This window comes from Microchirus variegatus (assembly GCF_963457635.1).
Source record: "Microchirus variegatus genome assembly, chromosome: 4".
Taxonomy (NCBI): domain Eukaryota; kingdom Metazoa; phylum Chordata; class Actinopteri; order Pleuronectiformes; family Soleidae; genus Microchirus; species Microchirus variegatus.
Genome location: NC_139805.1, coordinates 36,971,970 through 36,994,772, shown reverse-complemented (window position 1 = coordinate 36,994,772; position 22,803 = coordinate 36,971,970). Strand labels below are relative to the sequence as shown.

The 22,803-nt window shown below is 36.5% G+C and overlaps 1 protein-coding gene across 1 annotated transcript in view; it reads right to left on the bottom strand.

The window, feature by feature from the left end:
• Positions 1-22,803, bottom strand: part of nek1 (NIMA-related kinase 1) — a gene marked incomplete at its 5' end in the record, with an annotated part of 31,712 nt that overhangs the window by 4,865 nt on the left and 4,044 nt on the right. Inside the window, 24 exons of the mRNA XM_083888335.1 lie at positions 913-1,088; positions 2,102-2,319; positions 3,138-3,220; positions 3,357-3,483; positions 3,568-3,705; positions 4,878-5,051; positions 5,159-5,275; positions 5,366-5,618; positions 7,044-7,100; positions 7,191-7,355; positions 8,418-8,513; positions 9,409-9,486; positions 9,569-9,652; positions 10,589-10,675; positions 10,959-11,049; positions 13,289-13,417; positions 13,521-13,717; positions 13,809-13,889; positions 14,970-15,017; positions 15,210-15,269; positions 15,598-15,657; positions 17,862-18,022; positions 20,322-20,394; positions 20,477-20,677. Coding sequence (XP_083744461.1) covers positions 913-1,088; positions 2,102-2,319; positions 3,138-3,220; positions 3,357-3,483; positions 3,568-3,705; positions 4,878-5,051; positions 5,159-5,275; positions 5,366-5,618; positions 7,044-7,100; positions 7,191-7,355; positions 8,418-8,513; positions 9,409-9,486; positions 9,569-9,652; positions 10,589-10,675; positions 10,959-11,049; positions 13,289-13,417; positions 13,521-13,717; positions 13,809-13,889; positions 14,970-15,017; positions 15,210-15,269; positions 15,598-15,657; positions 17,862-18,022; positions 20,322-20,394; positions 20,477-20,677 — 2,954 coding nt within the window. The remainder of the gene's footprint in view (positions 1-912; positions 1,089-2,101; positions 2,320-3,137; positions 3,221-3,356; positions 3,484-3,567; positions 3,706-4,877; positions 5,052-5,158; positions 5,276-5,365; positions 5,619-7,043; positions 7,101-7,190; positions 7,356-8,417; positions 8,514-9,408; positions 9,487-9,568; positions 9,653-10,588; positions 10,676-10,958; positions 11,050-13,288; positions 13,418-13,520; positions 13,718-13,808; positions 13,890-14,969; positions 15,018-15,209; positions 15,270-15,597; positions 15,658-17,861; positions 18,023-20,321; positions 20,395-20,476; positions 20,678-22,803) is intronic.

Genomic DNA, 22,803 nt, shown 5'->3' with positions numbered 1-22,803 from the left:
TTAATTTGTCAATTTGGACGACATCGTATAGTCTGACGTTTTTGTCAAATCTTGGAACAAAACTTTTTTTTCAAAAAAAATTGTAAAATTTTGGCCGACATAGTATAGTATGACATTTTTGTAAAATTCTGAGCAAAAAGTTTTTTTCAAAAAAAATGTCAAAATTTGGACAACATACTATAATATGACGTTTTTGTCAAATTGTGGCCCAAAAAGCTATTAAAAAAAAAAAAAAAATCTAATTTTGGACGACTTAGGTTTTTGTAAAATTTTGAACGGCATAGTATAGTATGACGTTTTTGTAAAATTTTGGACCAAAAAGTAATTTTTTTTTTTTTTAATTTGACAAATTTTGGACGACATCGTATATTCTGACGTTTCTGTCAAATTTTGGACCAAAAAAAGTTTTTTTCAAAAATAATGTCAAATTTTGGACCACATAGCGTAATATGACGTTTTTGTCAAATTTTGGACCAAAAAGCTATTTAAAAAAAATAAAAAATCGAATTTTGGACGACATAGGTTTTTGTCAAATTTTGGACAGCATAGTATAGTATGACGTTTTTGTCAAATTTTGGACCAAAAAGTAATTATTATTATTATTTATTTTTTTAATTTGTCAAATTTTGGAAGTTTCATTAATAGATTTTTAAGACCTTTCAAAATTGTATTTAAGACCTTTTATGAGATTTTAGGAGAATTTAAGACATTTTAAGGCCTTAAATTCAAATTATTGGATTTAAGACTTTTTAAGACTTTTTAAGACCCCGTGGATACCCTGGTCAGAGCAGCGCGAGGAACGGAAGGAAAACAGCTCTCCACGTGCAGTACCCATTTCAAACACTAGTTGCTGCTGTTTTACACAATCGTGTAAAACATTATTCAAACTAAAAACATCGATCTGCGTCTCACTCTTCAGGCTCAGACTGATCGTCATCGCCGTCGTCATCTTTAGCCGCGTCATCCAGGTCCTCGATCTCCAGGTTATTGTGTGGAGCGACGTTAGAACAAGTGGCCGCCGCCGCCGCCGCGTCCTGCTGAGCGCTGAAGAGACGACTGAGGTCCGGCAGAGAGCAGGTCCTCAACATCTGACGACACAAAGAACAGCTAGATCCACTGTTTTTATATAAGAACATACAAGAAAGCAACTTTATTTTAGAAGATTTTAGAACAGTGTCTCCCAGTCCTGGTCCTCAGGGACACTCCATGTTTTAGATGTTTCCCTGCTCCAACACACCTGATTGTTTAGTTTCTTTCCATCATTGGTTAGTTTTTGAGATTTTACTAACGGCACAATTTCTACGATAAGGACGAACAGACTTTTTTCTTCTTCATCTGTGATGTCAACAATGTCCAACTGTAGATCAGTTAAAAAGACTTAAAAATCTACTTTAAGTTCCAAAATCTACTTTAAGTTCCAAAATCTACGTATAATTCAAAAATCTACGTATAATTCAAAAATTTACTTAAAATTAAAAATTCCAAAATCTTCCTATAGTTCCAAATTCTACTTATAACTCCATAATCTTCCTTTAGTTCCAAAATCTACTTAAAATTCCAAAATCTATTTATAATTCCAAAATCTACTTAAAATTCCAAATTCTACTTATAATTCCAAAATCTTCTTTAAGTTCCAAAATCTACTTATAATTCCAAAAGTTCCAAAATCTACTTATAATTCCAAAATCTACTTAAAGTTCCAAAATCTACGTATAATTCCAAAATCTACTTAAAATTCCAAAATCTACTTAAAGTTCCAAAATCTACTTAAAGTTCCAAAATCTACTTATAATTCCAAAATCTACTTAAAATTCCAAACTCCAAAATCTACTTATAATTCCAAAATCTACTTATAATTCCATAATCTACTTAAAGTTCCAAAATCTTCTTAAAGTTCCTAAATCTACTTAGAATTCCAAATTCCAAAATCTACTTAAAGTTCCAAAATCCAAAATTAGCCTGGTTAAGGGGTAAAACGTCTCTTAAAAACACTTAATCTCTGAACCAATGAAAGTTTGATGTATTTTCTTCTTCCTTTGATGAATAAAAAAGACGGAGAATCTTCATCTCAATCCCTGACAGGATAATCCCGGCTCCTTACCTTGGGATTGTTGGCGTCGAACATTCCCGTGGACAGACCGATGAGGAGCGAGCTGTGAGGTTTGCAGCGCAGCGGAGAGACGGAGCGCGAGCGCGAGGCCACGGACGACGACGACTCGTCCACGGACGACTGGGCCGAGAGGACGGCGAGGGCGGCGGCGCGGCGCTGAGCCGGCGAGCACAGCCTGACGAACAGAGGCTCCTCCCACTGAGCCACACCTGACGACAGACGAGGAATACGTGAAGCGTTACAAATAGATAAGATGACTGGAAATGGTGAGGTCATGACTGTCTATAGCGCCTCCTTAGGTGAAAACGGAGGCGAAATTGGGTTGCACCGAATTTCCCCAAACTTGGTGGGAAGATGTTATCGACCCAGACGACGAAAAAAGTCGAACGTAACCATGGCCTCACCTCAAGAGGAAGTCGGACATTTTTAATTTTGCTGTTCATTTTGTCTACGCATTTGCAATGAAACAGGAAGTGCCCTATGACTTCGGCATACGTTGAGTTCCACCAAATTTCACGAAACTTGGTGTGAAGATGTTATCGACCAAGACGAACAAAAAAGTCAAACGTAACCATGGCCTCAACTCAACAGGAAGTCGGCCATTTTGATTTTAGCACCCTACGTAAATTAGCGAACTTGTCGAACGAGCGTTTGTCGTACGAACATAAAAAACACTGGAATTTGTCATCAAAGGTGAAAAGCTGTCGAAAGGTTTCGCAGATTCAAAACATCGCTGCCACGGCAACCCTCGACGTTTTGGTGAATTTCGCCCATTCGCCACGAAACAGGAAGTGCCCTATGACTTCGGCATAAGTTGAGTTCCACCGAATTTCGCGAAACTTGGTGTGAAGATGTTATCGACCAAGGCGAACAAAAAAGTCAACCGTAACCATGGCCTCAACTCAACAGGATGTCGACCATTTTGATTTGCACCCTACGTAAATGAGCGAACTTGTGAAACCGACCATTTGCCACGAAACAGGAGTAAAGGTAAATGATCCTAAATGGATTTCAATGACACTCTCACCAGAGGAGGATGACGAGGTCGGTTTCTCTTCGCTCTTCTCTTCATCCTTGGAAACAGCTGGTTTTCCGACGCCCTCTGGTGGCCTACGGGTGAAAATGAAGGCAAATGAGTAGAGTTTACATATCAGCGGTGTAAACAATGATCTTTTTTTTGGACAGATGAGTCACGTTTTTTGAACCGATTTATTTGAACACATAAACAGCGGAGAGTAAAAGTCACCGTGGCGGCTGAACGCCTCCCTGCTGAGCGCCTCCCTGCCGCTCCCACGCCTGCTGAACACCAGCAGGAGGTCGTGACGTCGGCTTGGGCGTCTCCTCCAAAACCAACAAGTCCACATCTGCTGGATCTGAACACAGTCGTCACAGGAGACTTTATTATCTCAGCGAGAAGAAACTGAGGATGTGAGTGACGATGGACAGAAGAGACCAACCCTGAGTGTCAGTGAGGTTGTGTGGCAGTGTCACTGTGTGGATGGTGCTGGTGGCAGATGTCTGGTGTGGTGGAGCAGCTGCTGCTGATGCTGCTGCTGCTGATGCTGCTGCTGTTGCTGATGCTGCTGCTGATGCTGCTGCTGCGTGGTCTGAATCATCTGCAGAAAACCAAACAAGAGAAAAAACCTGCTTCTCAGAGACCTTCTTAGTTCCCTACAATCACAATATACTCTATACTTAAATCCTCTTTTTCTCGACTGAGGCTCGTCGTCATGGTGACGGTTTGTCTTCCTGACAAAGTCTGAGAGACTCTGATGACGCCATGATTTAATCTCGACTGGATTACCGTAACTCTCTATGTGTGACGAAAAGAGAGCACATCGCAGCCGAGTCGTTTAGCTCCAACATCTACTTAAAGTTCCAAAATCTACTGATAATCCCAAAATAATCTACTGATAATCCCAAAATAATCTATTTATAATTCCAACATCTACTTAAAATTTCAAAAATCTACTTAAAGTTCTAAAATCTACTGATAATTCCAAAATAATCTACTTATAATTCCAAAATCTACTGATAATTCCAAAATAATCTACTTAAAATTCCAAAATCTACTGATAATCCCAACATTATCTACTTATAATTCCAAAATCTACTTAAAGTTCCAAAATTTACTGATAATTCCCAAAAAAATCTACTCATAATTCCAAAATCTATTTATAATTCCAAAATCTACTTAAACTTCCAAAATCTACTTAAAATTCCAAAAGCAACATAATTCCAAAATCTACTTAAAGTTTTAAAATCTACTTAAAATATTTCAAAATCTACTTATAATTCCAAAATCTACTTTAAGTTATCAAAAGCGACTGATAATTCCAAAATAATCCACTTAGAATTCCAAAATCTACTTGTAATTCCAAAATCTACTTAAAATTCCAAATTCTACTGATAATTCCAAAATCTACTTAAACGTCCAAAAGCAACATAACTCCAAAATCTACTTATAGTTTCAAAATCTAATTAAAATTCCAAAATCTACTTAAAATTCCAAAATCTACTGATAATTCCAAAATCTACTTAAACTTCCAAAATCTACTTAAAGTTTCGAAATCTACTTAAAGTTCCAAAATCCTGGAGATCCTGGTCTTTTCTGTAGCTGCCTCTAAACCTTGGAAACATTCTGTTTATTGTATGTATCTTCATGTAGAAGATGGGAGGATCTTCTTCTTCTACACGTGAGACGGGTTTTGGCGGCACACTCTAGCGCCCTCTATGTAAGAACGTGAAGGACTGTGTGAAAACAAACCGTGGATGGCGGCGGCGGCGACGGCGGCGTCGTTCTCCAGCTGCTGAGTCAGAGGCTGAAGCTCCGCCTCCTGAAGGACCTTCAGCACCTGAGAGTCCACGTCTGAGGCCCAGACTTTCCTCTGGACTTCCTCCTGGAGGACATTCATCAGTATGACCTCACCTGCTGTTTGCTCTGAGACACACACACACACACACACACACACACACACACACACACACAGTCATTACGGTGTGTGTGTGTGTGACAACAGGAGTTTCCTCGTGAAGACGACGACTCACCGATGGTCGTGATGCACGTCTCGTCCAGAGTTTGCTGAGCGACGGAGAGAACCAGGGGAACTCCCGCCTCCCACTTCCTCCTGTCTCCACCAGAGGGCGGTCTGTCCTCAGACGTGACTGTGGACAGACAGAGGAAGTGTTCTGTCCGTCCGTGTGTCGGACGTGAAAATAAAAACATTCTTCTACTCCACAGAAGGTTGAGCTCACCGCTTGTGCCGGTTTCACACGTTTCTCCCAGCGTTTGCTGGACCACGGGAAGCACCGGCAGTTCGGCCGCGTCCCATTTCTTCCGGTCTCCGTTGGACGGCGGGCGATTCTCGGCATGGTGTGGAGCCGGTTCTGGTTCTGGTTCTGGTTCTGGTTCTGCGACAGGTGGCAGCAGCGACTCGGCCTCTTCCACAGGACTCTGGGATTTTAGGTTCTGGTTGAGTCGTCGCAGAATCTGCTTTTTCTCACTCTGCTGCAAGAAAAATGATTTGTTTTTATTTATTTACTCGGTCAGATGAAGTCTACGATATCTTAACACGGTCACGTCTTAATTTCACTGTTAGACTTTTCTAACAGGAAACATTTGTAAAGTTCCAAAATCTACTTAAAGTTCCAAAATCTACTTATAATTCCAAAATCTACTTATAATTTCAAAATCTACTTAAAGTTCCAAAATCTACTTATAATTTCAAAATCTACTTATAATTTCAAAATCTACTTATAATTTCAAAATCTACTTAAAGTTCCAAAATCTACTTAAAGTTCCAAAATCTACTTATAATTTCAAAATCTACTTAATTTCAAAATCTACTTAAAGTTCCAAAATCTACTTATAATTTCAAAATCTACTTATAATTCCAAAATCTACTTAAAGTTCCAAAATCTACTTAAAGTTCCAAAATCTACTTATAATTCCAAAATCTACTTAAAGTTCCAAAATCTACTTATAATTCCAAAATCTACTTATAATTTCAAAATCTACTTAAAGTTCCAAAATCTACTTATAATTTCAAAATCTACTTATAATTTCAAAATCTACTTATAATTTCAAAATCTACTTAAAGTTCCAAAATCTACTTAAAGTTCCAAAATCTACTTATAATTTCAAAATCTACTTAATTTCAAAATCTACTTAAAGTTCCAAAATCTACTTATAATTTCAAAATCTACTTATAATTCCAAAATCTACTTAAAGTTCCAAAATCTACTTAAAGTTCCAAAATCTACTTATAATTTCAAAATCTACTTATAATTCCAAAATCTACTTAAAGTTCCAAAATCTACTTAAAGTTCCAAAATCTACTTATAATTTCAAAATCTACTTAAAGATCCAAAATCTACTTATAATTTCAAAATCTACTTATAATTCCAAAATCTACTTAAAGTTCCAAAATCTACTTAAAGTTCCAAAATCTACTTTTAATTCCAAAATCTACTGATAATTTCAAAATCTAGTTAAAGTTCCAAAATCTACTTAAAGTTCCAAAATCTACTTCCACTCACTCTCCCACACCAAAGCCCATAGAGAAAATCAGTGATTTTAACATCACAGAGACACAGGAGTTCACAGGAGTTGTTGATCCACTTCTGCCTCCATCGCTAAGTTCAAATATATTATTTTTCAAATTCGGCTTTTGAAATCCTTTGTTCAGATTTACCGCAGTGACACAAAGTGACCACACGAGGCAGCAGTAGACCAGCAGCTCCTGTTTCCCTGTGGGCTAAAATCAGTTATTTTCTCTATGGGCTTTGGTGTGGGAGAGTGAGTGGTTTACAAACGTGAGTTCCCTGTAGTCAAAGTGTGTCTCACAGTGAAGATAAAGTGGTGCATAGATTCATAAGAGCGTTAAGAACTAAAAAGACTTTATAATGACACCATCACACAGCCTCCTCTCACCTGGGTGACAGAGGAAGTCTCTGCCTCAGGTAAGTCGTCTCTGAGTGGAGTCATCTGCTAAAAACACACAAAAAAACAAAACAGTTACAGGAAACCAACGCAGAAAACACAGTGTACGACGAACAACATGGACGCGACTGCAGTTACATTGACTCCTCCCACATTCCTCAGGGCCGCGGTCATGGATATGGCAGGGGCGGAGGGTTTGGACGCGGGCGGAGCCGCAGCTTTGGCACCTGCTTCCGTCTGAGAGGAGGAAGTGGACTGAGGAAGTGGACCGTCGGAGGCAGCCTTCATCCCCCGAGCTGCAAGCTGACACAACACACAGCTACTGTGACTGCACAGTTTCACACACACAACTTTGTTAACTTTTGCAGAAACAGCGTTATGTCCCTTTGTAAACCACTCACTCTCCCACACCAAAGCCCATAGAGAAAACCAGTGATTTTAACATCACAGCACACAGGAGTTCACAGGAGTGAAAAAATCAGACTTTTTTCTGAAAAAAAAAAAAAAGTTATATAAAAAAAATCAAACATTTTTCCTCAAATTTTAGATTTTTTTTCGTAATTTTATTTATTTATTTTTCCCCAAAAAATGTTTTCCTCAAAATGCAGATTTTTTTGCAAAAATTCAGATTTTTTTACTCAAAATTCTGAGATTTTTTCCTCAAAATCCATTTTTTTCTTAATTCAGAGTTTTTTTTCTCGTAAAAATTCAGACTTTTCCTCCTCAAAATTCAGACCTTTGTCCTAAAAAAAAAATTGATTTTTTCCTAAAAATTCATTTTTTTTCTTCAAAATTTAGATTCTTTCTCAAAAATTCAGACTTTTTTTTGGGGGGGGGGGTTATCTAAAAAATTATGACTTTTTCCTCAAAATTCTGATTTTTATCACAAAATTCTGATTTTCAATCTTAGAATTCTGGTGTTTTTCAACATGTGTGCAAGAAATAATATTAAGATATCAAAAAGGATAAAAGATTATATATATATATATATATATATATATTATATCATTAAGCAAAAAAAAATCATCCATTAAAAGCATTAAAATACACCAACACACACATACAGTAGGTACTTTAACATCACAGCACACAGGAGTTGTTGATCCACTGCTGCCTCCATCACTGAGTTCAAATGTCTTATTTTGTCAATTCGGCTTTTGAAATCCTTTGTTTGGATGGACCTTAGTGACATAAAGTGACCACAAGAGGCAGCAGTAGACCAGCAGCTCCTGTGTCCCTGTGAGCTAAAATCACTGATTTTCTCTATGGGCTTTGATGTGGGAGAGTGACTGGTTTACAAACGGTAAGATAAAGACTGTGTTCTGTGAAGAATATTAGTGTGAAATAAAAGATGACAGCGCTCACATGCTCCTCCCACACTCTCTGTTCTCGCTCATACGCCTCCTTCCTCTTCTTCTCCAGCTGCTCCTTCAGTACGGCAGCTCGGGCGTTAGCTTGGGCCTGACAGACGACAACATATGAACATACAAGACAAGGTGTAAGTACGCTTTGACCGCTGTTGTTTTCTTAAGAAATTACTATTATATAATAATAATAATAATAAAGGTTTTTTTTTAACCTCCACCTTCTTTAGAATTCTGGTGGGAAAAAACTTTTGCATTCAGACTCAAGGCTTTTTTCCCCTCAAAATTCAGATTATTTTCCGATTTTTTTTTTTAGATTTTTTCCTAAAAATTCATTTTCTTCAAAATTCAGATTTTTCTCAAAAATTCAAACTTTTCCCCCCAAAATTCAGACTTTTAAAGAAAATTCAGACTTAAAAAAGAAAAAATTTGAATTTGTATATAAAAAAATTAGAATTTTTATATAAAATTTGTTGAATTTTTATATAAAATTTGTTGAATTTTTATATAAAATTTGTTATAATTTTTTTTTTTCTTAATTCAAATTTTTTTTCTCCTAAAAAATCAGACTTTTTCCCTTTCAAAATTCAGACTTTGTCCTAAATAGTTTTTTTTCCTAAAAAAATCTGTTTTTTCCTCAAAATTCAGATTCTTTCTCAAAAATTCTGACTTTTATTTTAATTGGTTTTTATCTAAGAAATTCTGACTTTTTCCTCAAAATTCAGTTTTTTTACACAAAATTCTGACTTTCATTCTTAGAATTCTGGTGTTTTTCAACATGTGTGCAAGAAATAATATTAATATATTAAAAGGATTAAAGATTTTATATATATATATATATATATATATATATATATATGTATATTATTAAGCAAAAAAAAATCATCCATTAAAAGCATTAAAATACACACAAACTCATTTATTACTTTTACCTTTTTGCCGTTTATTAAAGAAATTAGAGAAAAAAGGGAATTGATAGACTCTTTACTCACCTTTAAAGCCTCTATCTTCTTTCTCCTGAGCTCCGTCTCCTCACTGGACTCCTGACTGTCTGAACCGTCGCTGTCGTACTGAAACACATCACAACAACAATCAGCCGTGACGTCAAAGCGAGGGCGACGAGGCTGAGGATGAAGAGCAGAGACAGCTCACCTTCTCTCCTCTGAGACGAGCTTTGATCTGCTGACGTTCGTTGAAGTTCAGCAGACGGATCTGCCTCAGTTTCTTCAGGTACTCCTGAACAGAAAGCACAGAGGAATATCACACACTGTGTACTTTTACAGAGCAGGATGCAGCACTGACACCTGCAGGCACATTCAAACTCAAGATTTAAAAGGAGGCTTCATTCCAAACAAAAACGTGACGTTAGCGTCTGCAGCAGGTTTAAATATCAGTCGTTCAGCCTGAGGAGAAAAAACACATTTAGCCGTTTCAGTGCATTAATGATGCATCAGGGGAGAGTTCAGGTTTTTAAAAGTGAAAATCTTATCTTATCAAATCTTAAAAAACACATTTGACTTTTATTTTGTGTCGTTTTCATTTTCACCACACAGCACACAGGAGTTCACAGGAGTTGTTGATCCACTGCTGCCTCCATCACTAACTTTAATTGTGTTATTTTTTTGCGTTCGGCTTTGAAAATCCTTTGTTTTGACTTACCTCAGTGACACAAAGTGACCACACGAGGCAGCAGTAGACCAGCAGCTCCTGTGTCCCTGTGAGCTAAAATCACAGCTTTTCTCTATGGGGTTTGGTGTGGGAGAGTGAGTAGCTCATAAACTTTAGTTTCCTGTTAGTAAATGTTGTCCAATGATGAGATAAAGCACTAAACATATTCTTAAAATAACGTGCGTCTTTACCCCCCCTGCAGGCAGCCACCTCATACAACCACACATTTTAAAAAACACCTGAACTCCCCCTTTAAATGTGTGCATATCATTCAAAGCAAAACAAACAAACAAACAAAAAAGATATGGGACACTGAAAACAGGAGGTGGTGGAGGTGAGGTTATTAAAAAATAACGCCGTAAACGATGGAAAACATAATGGGATTTGATGGTCGGCTTGTCGTGAACGGTAACAGCCACTGAACAGCAGGGGGCGACGTCACAGGTGTGTCACATGAGTCGTGCCATGAATGAGAGGGTGAGGGCTCCGGTTCCGGACTCCTACCTCCTCCTCTTTGTTGACTCGGGGCCTCCTGCACTGAGCCGAGCCGAGCCGGCCCCCGAAGGTCGCAGACAGGTTTTGCCGCGTACCCTGTTTACCGTTCAATTTAAACCACATTTTAGAAGGACTCGGGCTCACGTGAACGTGCCGTGGGGATCATTCAAGGCTGTGCAACATCGGGTTTTATATTTTAATAAGGCAGAAAGAATAGTTTGAGATATTACTTTAGCGACAACATGAATGTCTTACAATCCCGGTATAGGAGATACGGGATGCGTCGCAAACAGGAAGTCGGTTAAACGTCTAAATCTCATCGTGCGTTATTCAGCGACATGACCGTGAATAAGCTCAACTCCAGACACACAGTACGTACCAGTTGTCCCTCGGCGCGGACTTTGTTGAGCATAGCTTCTCTCTTGCGTTGTAAAAACTCCTCCACTTGAGCGGTCATCGGGTCGCGCTGCCTGAAAACAGAGTCACACACTGATCAACACAATTATTTACCTGCACCGACGACAGGCGAGCAGGAAGTGATCGATTCTAGACATTACTGCGATAATTCAGGACATATTTGTAAATTTGTTCGCAGAAACTAGGGGTGGGAATCGCCAGAGACACCGCAATACGATATTTGTCACGATACGATATCATCGCGATGTTGAAGTCATGATACGTCATTTTGAGAATATTTAAGTCACGATATCATCACAATATTTAAGTCATGATGCGATATTACAACGATATTTAAGCCATGATATGATATTATCATGATATTTAAGTCATGATACGATATCATCACGACATTTAAATCACAATACGATATCACAATATTTTTAAGTCACAATACGATATATTTGCGATATTTAAGTCACAATGCGATATCGCGATATTTAAGTCACCATTCAATATTATTGCACGATACAATATTATCATGATATTTAAGTCACAATACGATATTATCATGATCTTAAAGTCACAATACGATATTATCACGATATTTAAGTCACAATACAATATTATCACGATATTTAAGTCACTATATAATATTATCACACATACGATATTATCACGATATTCAAGTCACAATACGATATTATCGCAATGTTTATGTCACAATACAATATTATCACAATATTTTTAAGTCACAATACAATTGCGATATTTAAGTCACAATACAATATTATCACGATATTTAAGTCACTATATAATATTATCACACATACGATATTATCACGATATTCAAGTCACAATACGATATTATCGCAATGTTTATGTCACAATACAATATTATCACAATATTTTTAAGTCACAATACAATTGCGATATTTAAGTCACAATGCGATATCACAATATTTCAGTCACTATACAATATTATTGCACAATACGATTTTATCACGATATTTAAGTCACAATACAATATCACGATATTTAAGTCAATATATAATATTATCGCACATACGATATCACAATACGATATGATCACAATATTTAAGTCATGATACGATATTATTGCATATTTAAGTCACAATACGTTATTGTCACGATATTTAAGTCACAATACGATATCACGATATTTAAGTCACAATACGATATTATGACAATATTCAAGTCACAATACGATATTATCACGGTATTTAAGTCACGATACGATATTATGACGCTGGGATGTATGGGTTGCATTTTTGTCAAATGTCAAACAGCTAATGTGAAAATGACCCCCGATATTTTTATGAAAAACATATGATTTACAAATTTAAAATGGCAAAATGAAAATTTTAACCTGAAAAAGACCAAATAAATGCGCATAAACACATATTTAAATGAGATGATTGCGACTCATTAGGTCCTAGAATGATGGGAAACAATACCAGGCTCCCCCCTGTGGTGTAAATAACTAAGACTGTATGTTGGCGAGGTAGACAGAAAAGAAAGGTAGGGGAGGTTAGAGGTCGGTCCGATCAGGGAGTTTGAAGCGGACCAAGACAGGAAGTTCCTATTAAGGCTGTTTTTTAGTGTGTATCTGCGTCATTACCTTGTTTACGAAGCCCTGAAGGTTCTAAACAAACAGTTCAGCCACTGCTGAGAACGCTGTGTTTTATTGTAATCTCGGGCTCAGCGAGATCTCTGAAAAAACCCGGTCCGGTTACGTAAACAGCGGTTCTCCTGAACAGCAGATCGTCCTGCTCCGGGCACTAGTCCGGGCACATCCGGCTGCGTACACTGAACCGCAGAAGAAGAATAACGTCCGTTGTGGAGGTGTTTCACGAGCGACAGTGTCTTCAGACTCTGGGTCAAAGTCATCAAAGGGACTGCGGCGGGGAGTCGTGAAGAAGCTATTTGTTAAAACAATGTTTTGATAATGAGGAGCAGTGCATCCACCGTTCCAGAGGGGGGAGCTGCGCTTCTGAGAACGGGTGTGCTGAATATGTCACTTCCGGGTATTGGCCTATTTACAAGACCGTTGGGAAGGCTCTACGCTGGCTGGCCAATCACAACACAGTCTGTCTTCTGGGGGTGAGATTTATGTCTGAAATATCGCGGCTGATAAACAGCGTCAGAAAAGACAGATTTCTATCGGCTCGTTTACAGCAACTAGGAGGTTTTAGACCATAAAAACAAGTCAATGTATGTAAGTAGACCTCCATAACTATATGTGCGACAGGACCACTCTATGTGACCTTTAATAAATGAAAGCGAGGCTACTTGACTGACCTACTGATGCCAGCTTGAACAGAAACAAACTGCAGCCTCTGAAGTTCTCTCTTGATTGCGTCATGGTTGAGGAGGTGGGCGGGTCCTTTGGGCCGCACTGGTCCAGCAGCTGCTGGTACACTATTACACACACACACACACACACACAGATAGTGTGATTAAAATAATCATTTAAAACACACTGCAGCTAAAGAGAAGGAGAGAGAAAAACATGCGGACTAACCGGACTGGACTCCCTGGTCCTGGAGACGATCCCTCCCTGCTGATGTCTTTAGGTTGTGCTATAGTTATCTGATCCAGAGCAGCGTGGTAGTGCTCATAGCGGCCTTTGCTCTGGACAGGAGCTTGACCAGGACCCGGACCATAGCCCGGGACATCGGGGGTAACACCGGCAGCCCTGTTACGTCCACCTACAAAACACTGAGGACAAGCCGTGAGTGTAAAAGTGAAAGTGTGTCAGACGTGTTTAGCCGTGATCAGATCTGTCAGGACGGACATGGATGTCCAGTACCTTCCTCTCTGGACTGCTGCCTCCACTGGAACTCAACACATGCTTCCAGCCTTGTTCTCTGGCCTGGTTTATGCGGTTGATCTGGAAAACAGGGGAGGTAGGTAGTTAGGGTAGGTTAGGTCAGTAAGCTGGAAGGCAGGATAAGTAGGGTAGGTAAGGTGGGTAAGTTAGATAAGGTAGGATAAGTAGATAAGGTAGGTAGCCATGTCAGGTAAGGTGTGATAAGTAGGGGGGAGGTATGTAGGCCAGTTACGGGAGGTAAGGTAGGTTAAGTAGGAGAGGTAGGTAAGGTAGGATAAGTAGGGTTGGTAAGGTAGGGTATGAGGTAGGATAAGTAAGGTAGGTAAGGTAGGATAAGTAGGGTAGATAAGGTAGGTAAAGTAGGGAAGTTAAGGTAGGGTATTAGGTAGGATAAGTAAGGAACGTAAAGTAAGGTAGGTAAGATAGGATAAGTAGGGTAGGTAAGGTAGGGTATAAGGTAGGACAAGTAAGGTACGTAAAGTAGGGTAGGTAAGGTAGGACAAGTAGGGTAGGTAGGTGAGGTAGGCTAAGTAGGGTAGGTAAGGTAGGTAAAGTAGGTAAAGTAGGGGAGGTAGGTAAGGTAGGGTAAGTACGGTAGGTATGTAAAGTTGGGTATAAGGCAGGATAAGTAGGGTAGGTTAAGTAGGGTAGGTAAAGTAGAGTAGGTAAAGTAGGGGAGGTAGGTAAGGTAGGATAAGTAGGGTTAGTAGGAAAGGTAGGTAAAGTAGGGTATAGGTAGGATAAGTAAGGTAGGTAAAGTAGGGTTGGTAAGGTAGGTAAAGTAGGGGAGGTAGGTAAGGTAGGATAAGTAGGGTTAGTAGGTAAGGTAGGATAAGTAGGGTAGGCAAGGTAGGATGAGTAGGGTTGGTAAGGTAGGGTATAAGGTAGGATAAATAAGGTAGGTAAGGTCGGATAAGTGGGGTTGGCAGGTAAAGTAGGGTATAAGGTCGGTAAAGAAGGGGAGGTAGATAATGTAGGATGAGTGGGGTTGGTAAGGTAGAGTATAAGGTAGAATAAGTAGGGAAGGTAAGGTAGGATAAGTAGGGTTGGCAGGTAAGGTAGGATGAGCCTTTCAAATGCTCGTAAGAGTCAAATCATGAAGATTAAGAGAAGAGAAATCATCAAATTTAACTCTCTCACCTTTTCCTTTTCATATCTCTTGATTTGCTCTGCTTTCACCAGGAACATCTGAAGACGACAGAGAGAAAACGTTCACTCTCATCTCACTGGATCCAACCCAACTTATGCAAAGTTTGATTAAGTGCAAAATCAAATATTGGATGAAAACATCTGAAAATCATATAAGGTAGGATATTTGCTCTGCTTTCACCAGGAACATCATCATCTTCAGATTCAAACAAATCAATCACATGTGATCACCTGCTCTCTCTGCTTCCTCTCCCTCTCTATCAGCTCCAGTCGTTTCTTCCTGATGCCGTCCTGCAGCACGAGGCAAAAGCATGTGAAATGAAAAACAAACAAACAAACAAACAAACAAAGAGGGTTATTTATTGATTTATCCTTTCAAGAAAAGGATCCAGAGGCAGCAGCAGGACTGAGGAGGGAAAGATCGAAGAACACGTCCAACAAGTGAATCAAGCAATGACGACAGAGGGAGAGAAATCAAAAATGGTGGAAGACACACATTCACGTCTTCATGTGTGTTTGTGTGTGTGTGTGTGTGTGTGTGTGTGTGTGTGTGGAGAGAGAAGAGGGAACGGGAAGAAAACAGAGTTAAAGTTGTACTGTATGGTTCTCTCAGCTGTACCTGGTGTTTCTTCCTCTCCTCCTCGTCCTCTCTTCTTTTGAAGGCTGCAGGGAGAGGAGCCTGAGCGACATATGATGCTTCAGAGGTTACCAACACACACATACAAACAAAGGGGAGTGGCCTCAGAGGTCACAAGTTTGAATGAATGTGCCATATAGAGCACAATCTATAGGCAATCTGATGAAATTACTGTTTTTTATTCACTCAAAATATTACATTTTTAAGTTGGCTTGGCTCATTTTTATGAACAAACTTGCGTCATAAACTGAACCATAACTTGGATTTTTTTAAAGCCTGAAGGTGTGACCTATAAACACACACCCACAGGATGTCCATATAAGGAGTTGTGTATTATTCTTGCAGAAATTAACCAAGGATGCACCTGCGCAAACACGAAGGGTTAAAGATGCTAAATACAAACACGCACGTATGAGTAACGCACCATCACAGTGAACTTTAACTTTAAAATAAGCTACCAAACTACCAGTAATACAGCTACTAAAGACCAATTACCAACACTACTACCAAACTACGAAACAAAACTACCAGTAAATGAACTACTAAAACAACTACTGCTAAATATACCACACAAACTACTACTAAAACAACTAAACACAAAATATATATAAAAAACTAAACTACCAGTTTACCAAAATAACTACTAAAACTACTACTAAACTACAAACACAACTACCAGTAAAATAACGACTCAAACTACTACTAAAACTACCACAAAAACTATGGTTAAACAACTGAACTACCAGCAAAATAACATAACTACTAGAACTATTACACAGACTATTACTGAACTACGAACAAAACTACCAGTAAAATAACTACTAAAACTATTACACAAACTAACAGCAAAATAAATACTAGAACTATTACACAAACTACTACTAAAACTACCACACAAACTACTACTAAAACAACAAAACTACCACACAAACTACTACTAAACAACTAAACTACCAGCAAAATAACTATTAGAACTATGACAAACTACTACGAACAAAACTACCAGCAACACAACTACTAAAATTATTACACAATCTACTATTAAACTACTAACAAAACAACCAGTAAAATAACTTCTTAAACAACCAAACTACCACTAAAACAACTATCAGTAAAACAACTACCAAATCTACCACACCAACTACAACTAAACACAAATATATAAAAAAACAACTAAACTACCAGCAAAATAACTACTAAAACTATGACTAAAACAACTAAACTACCAGTAAAATAACTACTGAAACTATTTCATAAACTACCAGCAAAATAACTACTAGAACTTTTACACAAACTACTACTAAAACTACCAAACAAACTACTACTAAACACAAATATATATATATAAAAAAACAACTAAACTACCAGCAAAATAACTACTAAAACTATTACTAAAACTACTACTAAACTACGAACACAACTACCAGTAAAATAACTACTTAAACTACTACACAAACTATGACTAAAACTAAACTACCAGTAAAATAACTACTGAAACTATTACACAAACTACCAGCAAAATAACTACTAGAACTATTACACAAACTACTACTAAAACTACCAAACAAACTACTACTAAAACAACTAAACTACCAGCAAAATAACTACTAGAACTATGACACAAACTACGAACAAAACTACCAGTAAAATAACTACTAAAACTATTACACAAACTACTACTAAACTAGGAACAGTTCTTAAACTACTACTAAAACAACCAAACTACCACTAAAACAACTAACACTACCAGCAAAATAACTGAACCTAAAACATTAGAACTCCCCTAAAACCGCAATTAGATATTTTACCCTGAAATAGTTCAGGCCTCGTTAATTCAAACACAATTTCAATTTAAAACTCCACTTCTTTTAACACAAACAAACAAACAAACAACCGCTGATCGTGTTTGTTCTACACTGGTTTAAATTTCACAATAAGAGCAGACATCTGACATCACTAGCTTTCAAAATGAGCAAGAAACAGGAGAAAATGCTTTAAAATGTAAAAAAAAAAAAGTACGAAATAACACTGTTCACGTCTTTTAATTCTCTCATGTTATCATTTAATGGCTAATTTAGCTAAATCACATTGTTTAGTGTCAAGTCAGAGTCATTTTCCAGCCTCTTTTATCATCATTGTTCTTTTATATGCAGATGATACGCTTCACTATATCGCAGAATTGTAATAATATCACAACATTCCAAGAGTGGAACCACACAAAGAAATCTAAATAAACGTGTACTGACCGCTTTATGTTTCACAGCTGGATTCCTCTCCGCGGGATCCTTCTTCTTGGCGGCGCCGTCCGACACCTTCCTCACGATTAAAGGCACTCCGTACTTGGCGGCTGGTTTGGTGATTTTCTGGGCTGGAGTTAGAGGCGTGAAGCCAGGGGCCGGACGTTTGACTGATCAAACAAAAGAAAACACAAGTAAACAGAAATAAAAGTCATTTAAGGAGCTGAAAAATGACAGAAACATGAAAATATTCACATTTAAGAAGCTGAAAAATGACAGAAACGTGAAAATATTCACATTTAAGAAGCTGAAAAATGACAGAAACGTGAAAATATTCACATTTAAGAAGCCGAAAAATGACAGAAACGTGAAAATATTCACATTTAAGAAGCTGAAAAATGACAGAAATTTGAAAATATTCACATTTAAGAAGCTGAAAAATGACAGAAACGTGAAAATATTCACATTTAAGAAGCTGAAAAATGACAGAAACGTGAAAATATTCACATTTAAGAAGCTGAAAAATGACAGAAATTTGAAAATATTCACATTTAAGAAGCTGAAAAATGACAGAAACGTTAAAATATTCACATTTAAGAAGCTGAAAAATGACAGAAACGTGAAAATATTCACATTTAAGAAGCTGAAAAATGACAGAAACGTGAAAATATTCACATTTAAGAAGCTGAAAAATGACAGAAACGTGAAAATATTCACATTTAAGAAGCTGAAAAATGACAGAAACGTGAAAATATTCACATTTAAGAAGCTGAAAAATGACAGAAACGTGAAAATATTCACATTTAAGAAGCTGAAAAATGACAGAAACGTGAAAATATTCACATTTAAGAAGCTGAAAAATGACAGAAACGTGAAAATATTCACATTTAAGAAGCTGAAAAATGACAGAAATGTGAAAATATTCACATTTAAGAAGCTGAAAAATGACAGAAACGTGAAAATATTCACATTTAAGAAGCTGAAAAATGACAGAAACGTGAAAATATTCACATTTAAGAAGCCGAAAAATGACAGAAACGTGAAAATATTCACATTTAAGAAGCTGAAAAATGACAGAAATTTGAAAATATTCACATTTAAGAAGCCGAAAAATGACAGAAACGTGAAAATATTCACATTTAAGAAGCTGAAAAATGACAGAAACGTGAAAATATTCACATTTAAGAAGCTGAAAAATTGACAAAAATGTGAAAATATTCACATTTAAGAAGCTGAAAAATGACAGAAACATGAAAATATTCACATTTAAGAAGCTTAAAAATGACAGAAACGTGAAAATATTCACATTTAAGAAGCCGAAAAATGACAGAAACGTGAAAATATTCACATTTAAGAAGCTGAAAAATGACAGAAATTTGAAAATATTCACATTTAAGAAGCTGAAAAATGACAGAAACGTGAAAATATTCACATTTAAGAAGCTGAAAAATGACAGAAATTTGAAAATATTCACATTTAAGAAGCTGAAAAATGACAGAAACGTGAAAATATTCACATTTAAGAAGCTGAAAAATGACAGAAACGTGAAAATATTCACATTTAAGAAGCTGAAAAATGACAGAAATTTGAAAATATTCACATTTAAGAAGCTGAAAAATGACAGAAACGTTAAAATATTCACATTTAAGAAGCTGAAAAATGACAGAAACGTGAAAATATTCACATTTAAGAAGCTGAAAAATGACAGAAACGTGAAAATATTCACATTTAAGAAGCTGAAAAATGACAGAAACGTGAAAATATTCACATTTAAGAAGCTGAAAAATGACAGAAACGTGAAAATATTCACATTTAAGAAGCTGAAAAATGACAGAAACGTGAAAATATTCACATTTAAGAAGCTGAAAAATGACAGAAACGTGAAAATATTCACATTTAAGAAGCTGAAAAATGACAGAAACGTGAAAATATTCACATTTAAGAAGCTGAAAAATGACAGAAATGTGAAAATATTCACATTTAAGAAGCTGAAAAATGACAGAAACGTGAAAATATTCACATTTAAGAAGCTGAAAAATGACAGAAACGTGAAAATATTCACATTTAAGAAGCCGAAAAATGACAGAAACGTGAAAATATTCACATTTAAGAAGCTGAAAAATGACAGAAATTTGAAAATATTCACATTTAAGAAGCCGAAAAATGACAGAAACGTGAAAATATTCACATTTAAGAAGCTGAAAAATGACAGAAACGTGAAAATATTCACATTTAAGAAGCTGAAAAATTGACAAAAATGTGAAAATATTCACATTTAAGAAGCTGAAAAATGACAGAAACATGAAAATATTCACATTTAAGAAGCTTAAAAATGACAGAAACGTGAAAATATTCACATTTAAGAAGCTGAAAATTCACAGAATTCCTCTTTAAGGAACATTACAGTCTAAAAGTGGCTGTAAACGTCTTCTTTTTCCATAAAACTTAAGTTAAGAGTATTTGTCTCACCTGGTTGCCCGGGCAACGCGCTGGCTTTAGGCTGCTTGTGAAGAAAAGTATGGCGGAATTCCTGAGCGATGAGCTGTAACGAGTTTGAAAACAGAGAGTTACAGAGCGCGGTTCAGTCTGAAAACTCTGACGGAGACAAGAAGACGCGAGGTCACCTGTGGCGTGAGGAACCTCTCTATCCTGTGCGACAGGAAGGGTTTTTCCAGGACGCCGCTGACGGACGGACGCTCGCGCGGGCTGCGTTTGAACAGCAGCGCCACCAGAGAGCGCAGCTCCTGGGAGTAGTGAACAGAGACGGGAGGATAGGAGCCGCGGATGATCTTCAGAACCAGGTTCTTCATGTTACCAGCCTCAAACTGACGCACACACAACACACACACAAAGGGGTGTGTTAGCCAAGTACACAGACACCAATAAACTACCAGTAAAACTATGACCAAAACTACCAGTAAAATAACTACTAAAACTATTACACAAACTACTTCATTATTAGTAAAAAAAAAAAAATTACTTAAACTACAACTAAAACATCTAAACTACCAGCAAAAAAACTACTAAAACTACTACACAAACTACCAATAAACTATGAACAAAACTACCAGTTAAAAAAACTACTTAAACTATTACACAAACTACTACTAAAACTACCACTAAACTATGAACAAAACTACCAGTAAAATAACTAAAACTATTACTAAAACTACTTAATTATCAGTAAAAAAACTACTTAAACTACAACTAAAACAACTAAACTACCAGCAAAAAACTACTAAAACTATTACACAAACTACCACTAAACTATGAACAAAACTACCAGTAAAATAACTACTAAAACTATTACACAAACTACCGCTAAAACTACCACTAAACTATGAACAAAACTACCAGCAAAACAACTACTAAAGACCAGCTACCAACACTACTATTAAACGATGAACAAAACTACCAGTAAAATAACTACTTAAACTACTGCTAAAACTACTGAATTATCAGTAAAACTACTTAAACTACAACTAAACTACCAGCAAAAATAACTACTAAAATGATTACACAATCTACTACTAAATAATACTAAATAACTACGAACAAAACTACCAGTAAAACCAGTACTTAAACTACTACTAAAACTTAACTCTCAGTAAAACAACTACTAAAACTACCACACAAACTACTACTAAAACAACTAAACTACCAGTAACATAACTACTAAAAGTATTACACAATCTACTAAACTACTATCAAAACACTACTACCAATAAAACAAGCAGTAAATCAACTAATAAAACAACTACCATAAAACTAGTACCAACACTGCTAAACTACTAACATATCTACCAGTAAAACTACTAAAACAACAATAACTAAACTAATAGCAAAACTACTATGAAAACAACTACTACCTAAACTTCTAAACTACTAGTAAAACAACTACTAAAAGCCTCCTACAACAAAACTACTATCAACGCTACTAAAACTACAACAAAACTACTTAAGTACCAGTAAAACAACTACTAAAAGCATACTACAACTACTAAACTACTATCAAAGCTACTACTAAAACAACTAACAAAACACAACTAAAACAACTACTGGACTCATACCAAAACAACTACTACTAAAACAACTTAACTATCAGTAAAAAGACTACTAAAACTACCACACAAACGACTACTAAAACAACCAAACTATCAGCAAAACAACTACTAAAACTACCATCAAAACACCACTACTAACAAAACTACCAGTAAATCAACTAAAAAAAACTACTACCAACACTCCTAAACTACTAACATATCTACCAGTAAAACTACTAAAACAACAATAACTAAACTAATAGCAAAACTACTATGAAAACAACTACAACCTAAACTTCTAAACTACTAGTAAAACAACTACTCAAAGCCTCCTACAACAAAACTACTATCAACGCTACTAAAACTACAACAAAACTACTTAAGTACCAGTAAAACAACTACTAAAAGCATACTACAACTACTAAACTACTATCAAAGCTACTACTAAAACAACTAACAAAACACAACTAAAACAACTACTGGACTCATACCAAAACAACTACTACTAAAACAACCAAACTATCAGCAAAACAACTACTAAAACTACCATCAAAACACCACTACTAACAAAACTACCAGTAAATCAACTAAAAAAACTACTACCAACACTCCTAAACTACTAACATATCTACCTGTCAAACTACTATCAGCACTACAAAAACAGGTCGCGAAAACTACGAGTAAAACAACTACTACTACTACTACTATCAAAACACTACTAAAACAACAACCAAAACTACAACTAAACTAATCACAAAATTGCTAGTAAAGCAACTAACAAAACACAACTAAAACAATTACTAAACTAATACCAAAACATTACTAAAACTACTACTAAACTAATACCAAAACTACTAAACTAGCAGTTAAACAACAACACTACAGAAAACTCATCTTATTCTGAGTGA